Source organism: Hyperolius riggenbachi, chromosome 6 (assembly GCF_040937935.1).
Source record: "Hyperolius riggenbachi isolate aHypRig1 chromosome 6, aHypRig1.pri, whole genome shotgun sequence".
Classification (NCBI taxonomy): domain Eukaryota; kingdom Metazoa; phylum Chordata; class Amphibia; order Anura; family Hyperoliidae; genus Hyperolius; species Hyperolius riggenbachi.
In genome coordinates, this window is record NC_090651.1 from 222,710,211 (window position 1) to 222,727,641 (window position 17,431).

A 17,431-nucleotide genomic window follows, 5' to 3' on the forward strand; every position below is an offset into this window, starting at 1 on the left:
TGAGATTTCTGAGTTGTAGATTTATGTTTAGAACATTTGAATGTAGGTTTTCAAAACTTTCAATAAAAATGTAATTGACAAAAAAAAAGATTTATGTTTAGAGAAAGCAAGAAGAAAAAGAGTGTTGTTGTAGAAATAAGAAATGTCATGGCAAGCAAGCTGAGGAGTATAAAAAGGAAGAAATGTAAAGTAAGTTGCGGATGGCAGAAGAATAAAGTGTGTTAAAAGATTTGAGCATGATTGGGAAAAACATGTTCAATCGTAGCTAAACATTTTATCAAGAGAGGTCAAAAGTAGCATGACAGAATGTGATTCAAATGGGGAGAACATGGTACTAGTTGTCTTTTGTATCAATTCTGGTATTGATTTTATCATTGGACTTAAAGCCTCAGATGCATTTTATATTCATATGCTACAACTGACCAAAATATCATAATGAGGCAATAGACCATACCATAGATTAAGTAGAATTTGGTTGCAATGAGAGAGTACTGTCAGGAGTAAAACTTGATTGCAATGAGAGTATAATAATTGGTAGATGAGGCAGAAGATTGTACCATAGACAATCCATAGGAATTTGATTGCAATGATATAGTGTAATAATTGGTAGTTTTACGTTAATGCCAGAATTGTCAACCTACAGGTGCTGGAATACAGACAGTTAATTTTATTCTCTTACCAATGCTGCCAAACATCCATCCACCTCCATGGAAGAAGACAATCCCCTTTCTTCCACCAGCAGATGGCGACCTAGGCTGGTACACTCTGACTGGGATCCCATCAAACTGCAGATTTTTGATAAAAAGCTTAGGATCTTCTCCCAACTTCCTGACCAATACCTTGTCCCGGACATAACGTGTGAAGCCAATCTGAGAGCATATGCCCAGATTCTCCAGAATTCTGCCCTGTCACAAAGAAAAGTATAATAAAACTACTTCATATCGTTATCTGAAATGGAATTGCAAAGAAACGTTAAAGAGACTCTGTAACAAATTTTTCAACCTTAGTTCTTCTATCCTACAAGTTCCTATGCCTGTTCTAATGTGCTCTGGCTTACTGCAGCCTTTCCTAATTGCACTGTCTCTGTAATAAATCTTATCTCCTTTCCTCTGTCGTGTCTGTCGGGCTAAGGCTTGAATGTGTGGAATGTGCAGGGCTGCTTGTGATTGGATAGAAGCGATACACACCCTCTGCAGGCCCACTGCACACTCTGTATGACTCACACACTCTGTTTATGTGAGCCTATTACAAGCTGGTTAGTTTGTTTGTAAACACTGCCTAAAACTGTTAATTACAAGCCAGGATTGCAGCAGACAGTGTCAGAAATAGCACAGAGGGGCACAGGAGAAAAAATGAATAGAATGGTATGCTTTTTAGTGTAAGAATATTAGAGTACAGATTCACTTTAAATCTTTTTCTGCTGCCCTGTACAATATACCATGTTTCCCCCGAAAATAAGCCCTACCCTGAAAATAAGCCCTATCAGCAGTTGAAGAGGAGGCCAGCAAGCGGGGACACATTGGTGCAGAGCCAATCGGGCACGCAGCAAGGTTATAGGCTGTGTGCTGGGATGACAGGGCTGGTGCCTGATCAGTAAATTTGCAAAGAAGGAAGAGGCGGCCAACAAGTGGGGACACATCAGTGCCGATCAGGCCCTGGTCCTGTCATCCCAGCACACCAGGGCAGTTTCTGGGCCATAGAGGTCCGAGGGCGAGGATGCATCAATTGTGCCCCCCCCACAGACTAGGGCGCACAGTTGCAATGCAGTAGCCAGAGGTGCACCCCAGTATTAGGTAGCCCCCGATATATCTAGCCAGAGGCCCCAGTATTATTTAGTGGGATGTAGCCTTGTAGGTAACCAGAGAGCCCCCGCATTTGGGTGGCCAGAGAAGTTACATTTGGTAGCCAGGGAGCCCTCGTTAATTTAGCCAGATGCCCCCCCCCCCCTCCCCCGTTGGTAGCCAGAAATCCCACGTTTAGGTAGCCAGAGAGCCCCCCCTGCCATTTAGGTGCCCGTCATTTAGGTAGAGACCCCCTTTAGGTAGCCGGAGAGCCCCCCCACCCTTTAGGTAGCCAGTACCCGCCCTTGAGTAGCCAATGCCCCCCATTTAGATAGCCAAAGAGCCCCGCCCTTTAGGTAGCCAGAGAGTCCACCCCTTAAGCTAGTCAGAGCCCTCCTTTAGGTAGCCACATATCCCCCCCCCCCCCTTTGGCAGCCAAAGAGTCCCCCCATTTAGGTAGCCAGGGAGCCCTGCTGATAGATAGGCAGAGTGGGTGAGCACATGAAAGTTATCACTTGCCTCTCGAGATCCACAGGCCGCATCTCCTTCCTTCTTCCTGCTTCTAGGCATCCTGTATCATGGTAACAGCACCCTCTATAATGACATCACAGGGGGCACTGTTTCCATGATACAGGACACCTGGATCAGACAGAAGGAAGGACATGCAGCACATGGTTTACCGGAGGTGACTGACACCTTTCATTCGCTCAACCCCCGCCAATGACGGGGCAGGTGCCTGGTCTGTACAGAAACATACCTTCACATCCAGCAGAGGAAGAGGAGACAGAGTGGGGAATGCAAGAGGACACACAGCACAGGAAAAGCACAATACAAAGGAATAGGAAATGTTCTGCTGAGAGACACTTCCTGTCCTGATAGAAATATAAGACATGTATTGAAAATAAGCCCTAACACATCTTTTGGAGCAAAAACTAATATAAGACACTGTCTAATTTTGGGGCAAATATGGTATACATCAACATAATCAGGCTAAAGATAGTATTTGAGTCCTACGGGAGAAAAGCACTTTACAAATGTTTTGTTGTTGTAGTATCATCAGATTATACTCCAAGCTGAAAGAGGGTTATTTGAATAGGTAAGTAATTAGATAAGTAATAACTACTTAACAAAAGGAAATACTATTAAGTGCCTCTTTACATATGCAGCAAAGTGGTGCCACTTGGTTTGGCACTGCCCCATTTTATATTTGTGAATGGGGCAGTGCATCAGAATGCATCTAGAAGCATTTTTTACAGTGCTGCAGTGCTATCAGTGTGAATTGGAGCGTGCATATAATGAGCACTTAATGAGAGAGGCAGTAAGGGGGGAGCACAGAATGGTGTGCTCTACACCCTCTACACCATGGTTAATGTGGTATAACAGTCATAAGAGAGTCTGAACCGTAATACTATTGGCCGGGCTATAACGCTGATTTTCTGTTTATGATACAACTGGATTTCAAGCATTATTGCCAGAAGGGCAAGTTTAAAATGACGTAGGACCCTGGACAAAAATGAACATGCCCCCTTTCTGCCCCAGATGGCAGCAATAGGGGGCTTTTATTCCTCCATTCCTTTCCCCCATAGCAGCAGGAGGCGTCCTTTGTCCTTCATCCCCAGACAGCAGAAAGCAGCATTACTTGTCCTTTGTCCTCCTTACCCCAGATAGCAACAATGGATGACCCTTTAAACCCCCCCCCCCCCCCACGCCCCATAGCAGTATAATGCTAGGTACACACGATGAGATTTTCTGGCAGATTTCCTGCCAGATCAATTATTTCCAACATGCCCAATATGAGGTTGAATTTCCATAAAAGTGTACGGAATATCGATCGGAAATCAGATCAGAAATGTTTGAAATAATCAATCTGGCAGTAAATCTGCCTGAAAATGTCATTGTGTGTACTAGGCATAAGAGTTGCCTTTATCCCATCTTGATAGCAGTGTTAGTGTACTGTGCTCTTTGTTGCCCCTCCCCAATAATGCAGAGCACACACTGTTGACTGGTGCACCCCATCCATCTCAGCACCCACCCCCATGCCTCCTCTGCATTCCCCATAGGCATGTATATACTGACGTAACATGGCGTTGGGTCACGGGGAGGAACACGCTGCTGGAGGGAGTCAGACGGAATGACGACCTAAGGGCGAAAGAAGGAGCAGTGCACTGGGCAGACAGGTGAAATTATGCTCCACTGTGCACTCTGCAACCCTTCTGATGGTGACACCCGATGTGCTTTGCATCCAACACCCCCATACTGATGCACCTTAAGGGGGCAGATATGGTTGACCTTACAGGCACTAGGGTCCTGTTTACCCCTATGAAAACTCTGGCTCTGATTGCCAGAAGCCATCATTAAACCCAGGTGACAGGTTCACTTCAAGGAAATAATCAGTGACGTAAAATTGGGTTCACTTTAGATAAACAAATAGCATAACTGAAGTCAAATCTCAGGGCTTGTTTCTACTATCGCGAATTATTCGCACATGTAATGCAAGTGGATGGGCCAGTTTCCACTGTAGCGTTGTTGAGGTGCGTTTTTTTCAGCGGTGAAAAAAGGCACAAAAGAGCCGCAGAATTCGCCTGCGAGTGGAATGCATGTGAATCGCATGCGAATCGCATGCAATGTATTTAATAGGGAAATTGCATGAGATTTCTCCATGCGTTTATTGCCGCGAATTCGCATAGGTACCAATGTAAATTTACACAGGCAGTGACATGGTTAAAATCGCATATACCCTCACCTATGCGAATTCGCGGCAAAAAACGCATGGGGAATCGCATCCACATGCAATTTCATCAGCGGTGGAATCCAGGCGATTCCGCACCGCAATAGTGGAAACGAGCCCTCAAAGGGGTCATTTCCACTTGGAATTTGCTTTGATGCCATGCACAACTATAGGGATACGTGTTGTGATTTTTTTTCTTGCCAAATGTCGTTTTTTTGCCCACATGCAAATCGGGAGGCAGCCTCTTGGTTTCAATGGGCTGTTTCTCTCCATCCAAATTTCCACGTGAGGAAACACTGTGAATCACCTCTAGTGGAAATGTGCCCAAAGTCTTCATGTTTAGCTGCACTAAAGTAGAATGTGTTACACATGCATATTCTCTCCCCTGTAACATTCTGGAGTTGAGGATCACCTTTTCTGTGCAAAGCCTTCATTGACCAGTTATTTCTTTTCAGAGTTCAGACATGATGAAGTCAATCATACCAGAATTTCTGGATTTTGTGCATAACAACAAGACTTGGTCTGTGAACAGACAGCAGCAATCATGGAGATTATTCCCAGACTGGTACCAGCATAGCGAAGTACACATTAGGACTTGTTTTTCCTGTTTTGATGTGTGGTAGAACCTGTATTTAGCTCTGGCAAAAAGCTATCAGTTCACACCATACCACAGAGCTAATAGGGAATACTGCAAAGAAAACTGAGGCCCAAACTACCAGTCAGATTTCACCTTGTAAACGTGGTAAGAAATCATGTGTGCTTTGGACAAACCTTCATGCTTGCTACAGCCTCCTTATATGTTATCAGAGCCTGTTCCAAAGATAACCGTTTTGTAAAGACAATGGCCCATATGCAATTGACTTTTTCTTATTAGTTTTCTCATCGGTAATATTTTCACACCTTGCCAATTAAATGCATTTTAAACCATCAGCAAGCAGGAAAATGCTCAAAATAGTTTTGATAGTACTTTTTCAACTACTTTTTGGTACTTACTTCATCAATTGCAAAGTGCTGAAAAGTTAATTTAAGGAGAAGATACAAAATTATCACCTAGGAGAAAATTCAGGAGAAAAAGTGAATATGGGCCCATAAGTTATACATTTTGATGTAGAGATTTTACTCTAGTTCATTGGTGTAAAATAAAGGTCAACCCCAGCTGAGTACATTCATGACAACAAAAGTACCTGTCTCCTCTGGGTGTACTACAACTGGTGGAGCAAACAGAACATTTAAAAAAAAAAATCTAAAAAGCACCACAGAGAGCTCCATAAACTGGCAGGTTTGGCTTAGCCAAGCATTTATGTTGAAAACAATGGAGAAAAGTATAGTGCAGAGTGAGGAACAGCTGACTTAAGCCCTTTGCACACTACATGCGATTCGATTTTTATATATACGATCCGATTTTTGACTCCGATTACAATAAGTACTGCAAGCTGCTACGTTTTTTAACCGGAATAAAAAAAATCGGATCGTATAAAAAATCAGAATTGCGTGTAGTGTGCAAGAGGCCTAAGAGTGCCCATATATTACGTGGCACAACACGGACACTAAATCAAACATTTCAATCGGACATGCAAAATCTGGGTTGAAAGGGCTCCATTGGGGGTGCGGTGTTAACAGCGTGTGATTTCACAATGACCCCTGGTTGGTCTCCCCCCAAGTGTATGTGTACCCCCCGGGCCGTGATGAGTGTTGCAGGCTCACCCGCCACACCAGCGTGATTCCTTGCCTCCACCTGGGTGCAGCTTGTATTTGAATTTCCACCACAAGCGACTGTATCATGTGACATGTTGCTAGGATGTTTTCCAATAGATTTCATGATGAAATCCATTGAAATCTGTCTGCAGTTTGTAGACATATAATACTGTACATCCTAGTCTGATCAAATTCAGTCACAGAGAGGGATCTATCTTATGGCCGATCTGGAGGCATTGTCTACTGTATGGCCAACTTTATAGCGAATTAGGGAATCATTTACATTCAGATAAGGCTTTTCAAAATGAATGCCAGGAAGTGTCAGAAGTGGTGTTCATATCCAAGTTAGGGTAGCCATACACTGGCCGATAGCCACCAGATCGACAAACAGATAGATCCCTCTCTGATAGAATCTGATCAAAGAGGGATCTACTGGCTGCCCACACACTGCACACAGATTTTGAATGGATTTCAGCATGAAGAACAAGAACCTGGTCATTAACCATTTCAGCCGCCCTCACGTCCAGGCGGCTGCTCTGCGTGCTGTCCCCCGGTAGCCCTGGGATCAGTGAACGGGAACATGGTTCCCGATCACCGATCCGTGTCCCCAGCAGAAAAACCGAAGCTCTGTTACTAGAGGCTTCAGTCTTTCTGCAAAAAAAGTTTCCCCGTCCTCCTTGTGCTTCCGGTGATCGAGAAGCACAAGGAGAAAAAAATAAACTCAAGGTAAACTACATCTACATACATTTTACATTAAAATTTACACATATAATAACATTAAAAATTAACTGTTTATTTCCCACAACAAAATATTACCCAAATAAAAATTTTAATGGAAAAAAAAATGATAATTAAAAACAAAAAACAAATAGTTACCTAAGGGTCTGAACTTTTTAAATATGCATTTGAAGGGGGTATACTACGAACATTTTTTAAATATAAGCTTATAAATAGTGATGGACGCAAAACAGAAAAAATGCACCTTTATTTCCAAATAAAATATGGGTGCCATACATTGTGATAGGGACAAAATTTAAATGGTGTCATAACCGAGACAAACGGGCAAATAGAATACAAAGGTTTTAATTATGGTAGCATGGATTATTTTAAAGCTATAATCAGGGCCGGTGCAAGTTACAATGGGGCCCTGGGGCAAAAGTCACTTGGGGGCCCCCACAGGCTCTGGGGAACTGGGGCAATTGCCCCCTTTGCCTCTATGGTAGCGCCGGCCCTGGCTATAATGGACGAAAACTGAGAAATAATGCATTTTTTCAATTTGTTTTCTTATTAATCCTGTTAAAGTGCATTTATAAAAAAAATAATTCTTAGCAAAATGTACCACCCAAAGAAAGCCTAATTAGTGGTGGAAAAAACAAGATATAGATCAATAAATTGTGTTAAGTAGTGATAAAATTATTAGCGAATGAATGGGAGGTGAAAATTGCTCTGATGCATAAGGTGAAAAATCACCGCGGGCTGAAATGGTTAAAATGATAATCAAACTGCACGCATAAGTTCACATGCCTTTTTTAACCATACAGAGCAAAAATATGTACATGTTCTATCTCACTCTCTCTCTTTATAAAGGTTGGCCTGTAGCATTTTTCCTATGTACTCCCAACACAAACACACACAGAACTCCACCACCTAGAACATAAAGGTAATCTGAAGTTGGAGGCATATGGAAGCTGCTATAATTTGCCCACCTGTCCTGCTTATTTATTTGGCTGCAGTAATGTCTGACTCACATGCCTGAAACAAGTATGCAACTAATTTTTCCAGACTTTAGTCAGAAACACCTAATCTGCATGCTTGTTTAGGGTCTATGGCTAAAAGTATTAGATGCTGAGGATCAGCAGGATAGCCAGGAAATTTAAAATGTTTAAAATTAAATAAATGTCAGATTCCCTTTAAGATGGGGCCAGTAAAAAAAGGGGCGCATATGGCTAGTGGACAAAAAGGGCGCCGCCATAGACTGCAATAAAAAATATCAGCTATTGGGCGCCCGACAGGAAAAAAGGGCGCCCGAGAAATAGCGGTTGCAGGGATCGTGTTAACAAAAGTTTTCGTTTACAGAATAAGGTTTATAACAAATATCGTTTACAAGTTCGTTTTGCCTTTATGTTATACTTATTTTTCATTTTTAAATTTCGCTTATAGGAGCTTTTACTTATTTTCCCGTTTTTAAATTTTGCTTACAGGACTGTAACAAGTAAATATTCGTTTACACTTATTTTGTCATTTAAAATTCATTTTCATAATATCGGTTGCAGTGATCGTGTTGACAAAAGTTTTCATTTACAGAATAGGGTTTATAACAAATATCGTTTACAAGTTCGTTTTGACTTTGTGTTATACTTATTTTTCGTTTTTAAATTTCGCTTATAGGAACTTTTACTTATTTTCCCGTTTTTAAAGTTCTATTAAGATTGCCAGGCTGGCGACCGGACGTTTTTTTTTTAATTAAAAAAAAACTATCGCATGCAGCCAACTAAAAGTTGGCTGCATGAAAGCCCACTAGTGGGCGCTCCTGTTGCGTACTTCTGATCGCCTCCGGCGATCAGAAGTAACAAGAAAGGCCGCGATGAGCAGCCTTTCTTATTTCGCTTTCCTCGTCGCCATGGCGACGAGCGGAGTGACGTCATAGACGTCAGCCGACGTCCTGACTTCAGCCGCCTCCAATCCAGCTTTTAGCGCTGGCCAGAACTGTTTGGTCCGGCTGCGCTGGGCTCGGGCGGCTGGGGGACCCTTGCGGCGGCGATCAGGTAGCACATGCGGCTGGCAAAGTGCCGGCTGCATGTGCACCTTTTTATTTGATAAAAATCGGCCCAGCAGGGCCTGAGCGGCAGCCTCCGGCAGTAATGGACGAGCTGAGCTCGTCCATACCGCCAGGCTGGTTATTAAAGGACTGTAACAAGTAAATTTTCGTTTGCACCTATTTTGTCATTTAAAATTCGTTTTCATACGTATAATACTTAAATATCGCTTTCAACCTTATTCTATTAGAAATACATCGCTTTTGGTATTAACTTAGTTTTTTTTTACACTTATAATGCGTCGATTATAGTTTTATGAACTTACTAATATATCGCTTTTAATATTACCATTATTTTAAGAATTGTAAGGCTATTTATTCTATTATATATACTGTATATATACACACACACACACACACACACACACACACACACACACACACACACACACACACACACACACACACACACACCTTTTTCTATTTATAATATAATTAATGAGTACGTGATTTTAAGGCAATTCATTCTATTACAAATATATAAATTATTCTATTCATTTTATTTATAGTGAAGTAATTTAAGGATTAAATATATTATTGCTTATATGTGTGTAAGGGTGTTTGTGTAGTGGGGATGGTTAGGGTTGGGCACCACCAGGAGGGGTGGTTAGGGTTAGGCACCACCAGGAAGGTCTTAGGGTTAGGCACCACCAGGGGAGTTTTAGGGTTAGACACCACCAGTGGGGTGGTTAGGGTTAGGCACCACCAGGGTGGTCTTAGGGTTAGGCACCACCAGGGGAGTTTTAGGGTTAGACACCACCAGGGGGGTGGTTAGGGTTAGGTACCACCAGGGGGGTCTTAGGGTTAGGCACCACCAGGGGGGTGGATAGGGTTAGGCACCACCAGGGGGGTGGTTAGGGTTAGGCACCCCCAGGGGGGTGGTTAGGGTTAGGCACCACCAGGGGGGTCTAGGGGTTAGGGATAGGTACAGGGAGGGTTCTGTGTGAGAGTAGGGTTAGGTATAGTTACAGTACAATATACACCACCAGGGGGGTGGTTAGGGTTAGGCACTACCAGGGTGGTCTAGGGGTTAGGTGTGAGAGTAAGGTTAGGTATAGTTACAGCACAATATATGTAATACATACAATTTATTAAATTATGTATATTTAAACAAAGAGGGGTTAGGGATAGGGAGATATATGTGTGAGCCTACAGCTAGGTATAATTGCAGTAAAATATCTGTAAAATCTACCATTGTATTACTATGCTTAATACAAGTGTAAGGGAGCGTTCACACTGCACGCGTTTCCAGCCGCGTTTTGGAAACGCGTGCAGGTGGCCGATACGCACGACATCAGACATTGCATAGAGTGCAATGTCTGATGTTCACACTGCATGCATCCCGGACCTGTGCGGTCCGGGAACGCATGCTGCACGCAGATTTTGCTAAAACGCGTGGCTGTCCCATTCACTTTTCAGTGATGGGATCAGCCACGCAATGCATACAAACGCGGATGGCCATGCGTTTGTACGCGTTGCGGTCCGCACGCGTTCCGCACGCATGGCCATCCGCAGTTGTGATCTGAACGGGCCCTAAATATCGTTTTTTGTTATAGACGCTATTTGATGTTTCATTTCAGAATTCGTTAGTTGTTATAGGCGGTATTTTGCTGTTTAATTTCCGTTTATTTAACCTATTTAGCACTAGATTTTCGTGTACAAGCTATAAACAAAAATTATTGTTTTACATTACAACCTATAATTTCAGCTATATCCCGCACCCTTTTTTCCAGGCGCCCGTTTTTGATACACGCCTTTAAGATACCATGGGGCCTTTGCACAAAAGAACAGTGAAGTTGCCATGTGCAGGGAGCGCACTGCAATTTTACCATTGAAAGGTAGCATGTGTTACACAATTAGTGAGACCCATGTTACCAAGGTAACATGATGTGCTATGCTATCTGCCACTTTATCGTACTTTGTGCATATTATTATTATTATTATTTTTTTATTTATATAGCGCCAACATCTTCCGTAGCGCTGTACATAGTACAAACAAATAATGGGGAACAAATATACATAAGAAATACAAGACACTGTACAGTCATGACATTGAATAGAATAAATACAGATACATACATAGTTGATATGTAGTTGGTACATGTACATATGTTAAAATAACAGCAGTATGAGAAACACTAGGAGGAGGTCCCTGCCCTTGCAGGCTTACAATCTAGAGGGCAGTGGGGAGGAAACAAAAGGGAAGGAAACACAAGGATTAGTGCATATGCCCCATGTTACTCTCAGTCATTTGAATCATCTTACCTGCCCTTTGAGGAGGATGCCCTTCTGTACATGTCACTCTAGCAATTGTAGTTCCACACCACTGGGAGCAATACAAGTTTTAGATAAAGGATTTACTTACCACTATAGCAATGCAAATCAAGACAGAGTGTATGATGCGGAGTTTGTGAGGATTTGCCACTCCTGCCGGAATATCCGAGTTTGCAAATTCAAAATAAATGACGCCTATCACTAGCAGAATGCATAATGCAATGATCACAATGAAGAAGATCGCCAATATAGCATGTTCCAGCTGCATGGTCTCAACTGTTCAGCATTCAGCACGCTCTGAACTGACTTTGATTTGACTCCTGGCTACTTCCTGCTTAAGCTTCTCTGTTTCAGATAAGAATGGCCTGTGGGAGTGGCAGAAAGTACTTGTCAGGCTTTCAACACTTTGACTGTGTAGTTAATAACTGGGAAGACTTGTTAATGACTATTTACATTACATATTGCCTAATGCAAAGAACAGGAATGCATCTACAGCAAGTATCTACACTCATGGCCTTGCACAGTGACTATGGGGCTCAATTCACAGAGAAATAATTATTAGCTGTGCTTTACTTCTGCACTGGTTGTACTTTATTGGCAGCCAAATAATACATTACTTATTGTAATTCACAAAGATGAAAAAGACTGAGGCTCGGTTCACATTTGTTTTAAAAACATATCCGTGGCTTTGTTGGACCCCCCCCCCCCCCTTCCTCACCTCGTTCCCCCCTTTCCTGCCCCCCCCCTCCAGCTAGTTTCTTTTAAAGTCAATCCAGCAGCGAGCCGGGAACTGACTCACTTCCTTGCTTTCCACCGCTCGCAGCGTCACTTCCTGCAATGCTGCCCTATGTCCTTCAGTGGGCGACATTGCAGGAAGTGACGTGGCGAGCGGTGGAACAAGGAAGTGAGTGAGTTCCCCGCTAGCCGCTCACTGCTGGATTGATTTTAAAAGAAACTAGCTGGAGGGGGAGCACGGAATGGGGCACCCAGGTGAGGAACTAGCTGGAGGGGGAGCGTGGAATGGGGCACCCAGGTGAGGAAGGGGGGGTCCAACCGCCCTCCCTGCTGTTGTGCCTGCTGTCCCTCTTCCTGGCTGCTACCCCCTCCAGAATGGCGGCCCCCTCCCCACCCACGGCTATGGGCATGGATCCGTTTGAAAAAACGTACGGTAAACGGACTGGAAATGTGCTGCAAAAACTACAGCACGGATCAATTTTCTATCCGTTTACGTTCTGGTTAAGTAACCCGCAGCCCGGACCTCTGATTGCAATCTGCAACCGCATGTAGTGTGGACCGAGCCAGAGTCTTTATTTCATGCAGTATTTCATTCAGTATTTTATGAATTCATGCAATATTTGATTATTTATAAATTGCCATTTAAAAGGTATTTACCTTACAAAGTATTTTAAATTTCCCATGTATCAACGGCCTTTGTGAAATTACCTTTAAATAAATAATAAAAGCAGTAAAGTGTTGTACCGTGTTAGCCATGAGTAAAAGCAAGAAGTTTTGAATCAGGATGATACCATTTATTGGCTAACTTAGAGATGGATAAATAAATAAATAATAAAATCAGCCTGATTTTTAAATATTTTGCTTTAACGCATGTGAAGGGGCCTGGGGCACAAAGCAGCAGTAAAATATGCTGTAGCACAGGAAATCCTATTAGCAGTAGGCGTTTAAACGAGGTTACATGCTTGTTGCTATGCGCAGTACGCAGCCATGCACCAGCTTAAAGGAACTCTATCAAACCATGTGTTCTAAAATGACAATGTACAAATAATGTCTAAGTAGCTGTGTAAACATTTTCCTACTTTTTATGTTAAATATCAGAGGCAAAAGCTGTAATTCATTGTGTGTAGATAACTACATTTGGAATGTCTCATTGCAGAGGTGTGTCTGTAAGAATCTCTGCAACCTGACATGCTAAGAACAGTGTAATATTGAAGCAGACTACTTGACAGACCGGCTTTTGTTTTTGTATATCAGGTTTCACACACACAATTACCGATGGTAATGTTGCACATAAGATACATTTCCTCTGCTCTCTGTGAGAGAAAGCTCTGCCTGTCTCTGACTGAGCTCTCTGCACACATTGATGCACTGTGAAGGGTATCCCCCCCCCCCTCCCCTCATGGCTGAGTCTGCTGTCAGAATTTCAGCAGACTGCTGTCAGAAAAGTGTGAAAGGAATTAGATAACAGTAAACAGAGAGATAATGATTTAGATGTATACACCAACACTAATGGCGCGTACACACTAGAGATGGCCTGAACGGTTCACCGGTGAATGGTTCCCGGCGAACTTCCATGGTTCGCGATCGCGGCGAACCGGGAACTTTTCCAGAAGTTCGGTTCGCCCCCATAGTGCATCATGAGGGTCAACTTTGACCCTCTACATCACAATCCGCAGGCACATTGTAGCCAATTAGGCTACACTCCCTCCTGGAGCCCCCCCCCCTTATAAAAGGCAGGCAGCGTCAGGCAGTGGACTCACTCGTGTGCCTGCAGTAATTAGTGAAGAGATAGCTGCTGCAGACTCTCATAGGTAAAGCTTAGTTAGGCTCTTGTAGGCTTGTTAGCTTGCTTCTGGCTGATTGTTATTGCTTTTGAGAGCTAATTTTGTTCTTGTGATCTTTTTTTTTGTGTGTGTGTGTGGCCCACTTGCATTATATACAGCCCTGTCAGTCAGTGCCGCTGTGCCTGTCTGTGTGTGATAGGTGCACATGTAATACCCATCACTGCATATACCTACTACCTATTGTTCATCTCAGTGCACCCACCTACCTACGTGAGCGTGATATACCACTCCGTGTATACCTGTCAACTGCACCTGTGTGACTGACTGCACATTGTATTAGTTAAGTCAGTGCATACCTTTCACGTCATCCCCTCAATATGGACAAAACAAAAGGCAGAGGCAGGCCACCTGGCAGGTCTGTTCGAGGTTGCGCTGTCGTGATTTCGTGCGGCCCGTGACCAAAGTACAGTGTTCAGAAGAAGGCACGTGCCATCAACCCCCAATATTGTCAGGACGTAGTTGACTATTTAACACAGAACACCTGACATATCTTCCTCCTCCTGCTCTGATTCTGGCACCCCACTTAACACTCAGTCGGCCGCCACCACCAAAGTGCCATCATCCCAGGGCTCAGAGGTGTGGACCTTTTTTTGTGTGTCTGCCTCAGATGAAAGCAATGCCATCTGTACTCTCTGCCACCGAAAATTGAGCTGTGGAAAGACCAAGACCCGCGTAGGGACAACTACCTTACGAAGGCACATGATTACAAAGCACAAACTGCAATGGGATGACCACCTGAGGGAAAGCAGCACACAAGAGCAAATCCACACACCGCAGTGGAAGATATGCAATTATTTTTCAAAAAAGACGAAACCCAAATTGTACCATGATGTTGAAAGGCAAGTGGTGTCATCTCTGGCACACAGCGTTGGGTCAAGTGACCATCTGACCACGTGGTCTGCAAAGCACGGTCAGGCCTGCCCGAAGACTAAGCCAGTCCCCACACACAGCATCTCTGCCTGCACGCCGTGTGACTGCCTGCCCCAAGACTAAGTCACTCCCCACACAGCATCTCTGCCTGCACGCCGCTATAATAATTTTTCTGGTGCGTGTACATGCCTGCCTAATTTTTCGGACTGCACTGCGGCTGCAACAACAAAACAAAAGGCATGTACATGTGCCAATTCCCCTTCGTGATCATTACCTTGCTGCGGTGAAGGGGCTTGCGTATCACAATGAAGTAATGACCGCCGGCTATGAGTGTCTCGGGGGGGGGGGGGGGGCACACCCAAGATAATAAGGTCGTTGCTTCATTGTGGACAGACCAAATTTGATCAGCTGGACAGTCACTGTTCTGTCCTTCAGCTACCTCAGCCCGGCGACCATATGGGCTTGAAAACCGCCACGGCCTACACTCTGGCCATGGTACGCAACAGTCCAGCACAGCCGTCACTACACAAACAGCTGTTTGCGGTGCGTTACACAGTGAGTTTGGTGTGTCAGTGTGAAGCAGTACTCTAATTACACTCCCTGATTGATATATACACAGGCAAGATGTTTTAAAGCACTTTAGGCCTGCAATTTAGCATTCAATGTGATTTTGGCCCTTATAACGCTGCTTTGCGTCAAATCCAGATTTTACCCCGGGACTTTTAGCGTCTATCCCACTCCGCCATGCCCCCCTCCAGGTGTTAGACCCCTTGAAACATCCTTTCCATCACTTTTGTGGCCAGCATACATTTTTCTAGTTTTCCAAGTTCGCCTCCCCATTGAAGTCTATTGCAGTTCGCGAAAGTTCGCACGAGGTTCGCGAACCGAAAATCGGAGGTTCGAGCCATCTCTAGTACACACGCTGGATTGAAAAAAAACATGTCAATCGATAGTGTCCCTTTAAGCAGACAGTCGAGCAGAGCAGAGGATTTAAGAGGTAAGTCGCCCTCTCTCTCTCTTCTTACTGCCCTCCATCAATTAGCCCTCTCTGTTCTCTCCACTGTGCTCATTATTTTCTCTCTCTCGCCCCTGAATCTTAATAGCCTCCGCTCTCCCCTGCAGACTCTAAATAAGTCTTTATCTCCCCATCCAGCACCCACAATGGTAACTCCCCCCCCCCTTCAACCCTCCATAACCCCCTCTGCCCCACCCTCCATTCTCAACAGCCAAATCTCCTCCAGGCAAGCAACACCCCCCCCCCCCCCCCAGTATTCTCACTCTCTCCCCTCTAGACCCTCAATATGCCCCTCTCTTTTTTTCCATCCATCCCACAACAACCCTAGACCCTTAATAAACTTCCTACTTTTCCTCCAGACTCTCCCCATGGTAGTTTCACTCTCTTCCCCCAGAACCTTAATAAGCCCCTCTTTCTCACTGTCCACCCACCAGCATCTTCAGTAGCCTCACTTTGTCCCCCCAGACCCTCAGTAAGCCACTCTATCCCTTTCCACCCCCAGCATCCTCAATAGCACCACTAAACCTCCAGACCCTCAATCAGCCCCTCTCTCTCCCCATCTACTCCCAGTATCTTCAGTAGTCTTCCTTTCAACCTCCTGACCCTCAGTGACCCACCCCCTCACGACCCCCTCTTCCCCAGCAATAGCATCACTATCTCCCACTAAGCCACTCAACAACCCCCTCTGTTCTCATTTACTCCAAAGCACCCCCAAACTAGCCCTCAGTCTTTCCCTCCAGACCCTCAATACAGGTGCGCACACATGCACAATAATTGTTGCCCTTGATGACTGCACATCGATTGTTAGGACAACAATTTGCAAAATGAGCGCTATACAGACATGCTTCTGGAGAGGGGAGGAGGGATGACAGAACAGCACTTTAGCGAGAGGTTTCTGGGGGTTTGGTAAGCAGAAACACAATGGGTCATACCCACTAAATAGCAATAAAATTGAAGTGCACAGCAATTTTACCATTACTTACACCAGTTACATAGTGCACGCTGCACAATTAGCGCAACCCGCATTACTCAAGTACCGTGTACATTACTAGTGCAATGCGCATTACCCTAGCAATGCTTTTACTGCTAAATATGCCCCGGTGTGCTTGTCCATCTGTGTCATTTAATAGTTTGGTGTGGGTGTTGAAATCCTGGGGGAACCAAAGTCTAATTTTGCTCCGTGCACTGTGAAACCTAAGGCTAGCCCTTACTGACAAGTCGTTTCTGCAGAGAAAAGAGGTTTCAGCTGTTTCTGAGTTACTCACCTGCAACAAGCATGCAGCCAGTGAAGTCAGGCCAGAGTCAAAGGATCTGCATGCTCATTTTGGGAGGGTGCTTTAAAGAGAAACTCCTTCCAAGAATTGAACTTTATCCCAATCAGTAGCTGATACCCCTTTTACATGAGAAATCTATTCCTTTTCACAAACAGACCATCAGGGGGCGCTGTATGACTGATATTGTGGTGAAACCCCTCCCACAAGAAGCTCTGAGTACCGAGGTACTTCTGGCAGTTTCCAGTCTGTGAACCCTGTTACAATGTGGGAAATAGCTGTTTACAGCTGTTTCCAACTGCCAAAACAGCAAGCAGCAGCTACATCAATTGCCAGCAGTAAAAATGTCACCATGTAATAAATGTCAGAATATAAATCAGGGATTTCAAATATTTTACAATGG

General features: G+C 44.1%; 1 protein-coding gene across 1 annotated transcript in view; it reads right to left on the reverse strand.

Annotated features, from left to right (window-relative positions):
* LOC137521337 (arylacetamide deacetylase-like 4) overlaps positions 1 to 11,633 on the reverse strand; it is a 36,972-nt gene extending 25,339 nt beyond the window's left edge. Inside the window, exons 1-2 of the mRNA XM_068240462.1 lie at positions 11,385 to 11,633; positions 680 to 905 (exon numbers count right to left, since the gene is read on the reverse strand). Coding sequence (XP_068096563.1) covers positions 680 to 905; positions 11,385 to 11,561 — 403 coding nt within the window. The 5' untranslated portion in view covers positions 11,562 to 11,633. The remainder of the gene's footprint in view (positions 1 to 679; positions 906 to 11,384) is intronic.
* Between the last annotated feature and the right edge of the window lie 5,798 nt (positions 11,634 to 17,431).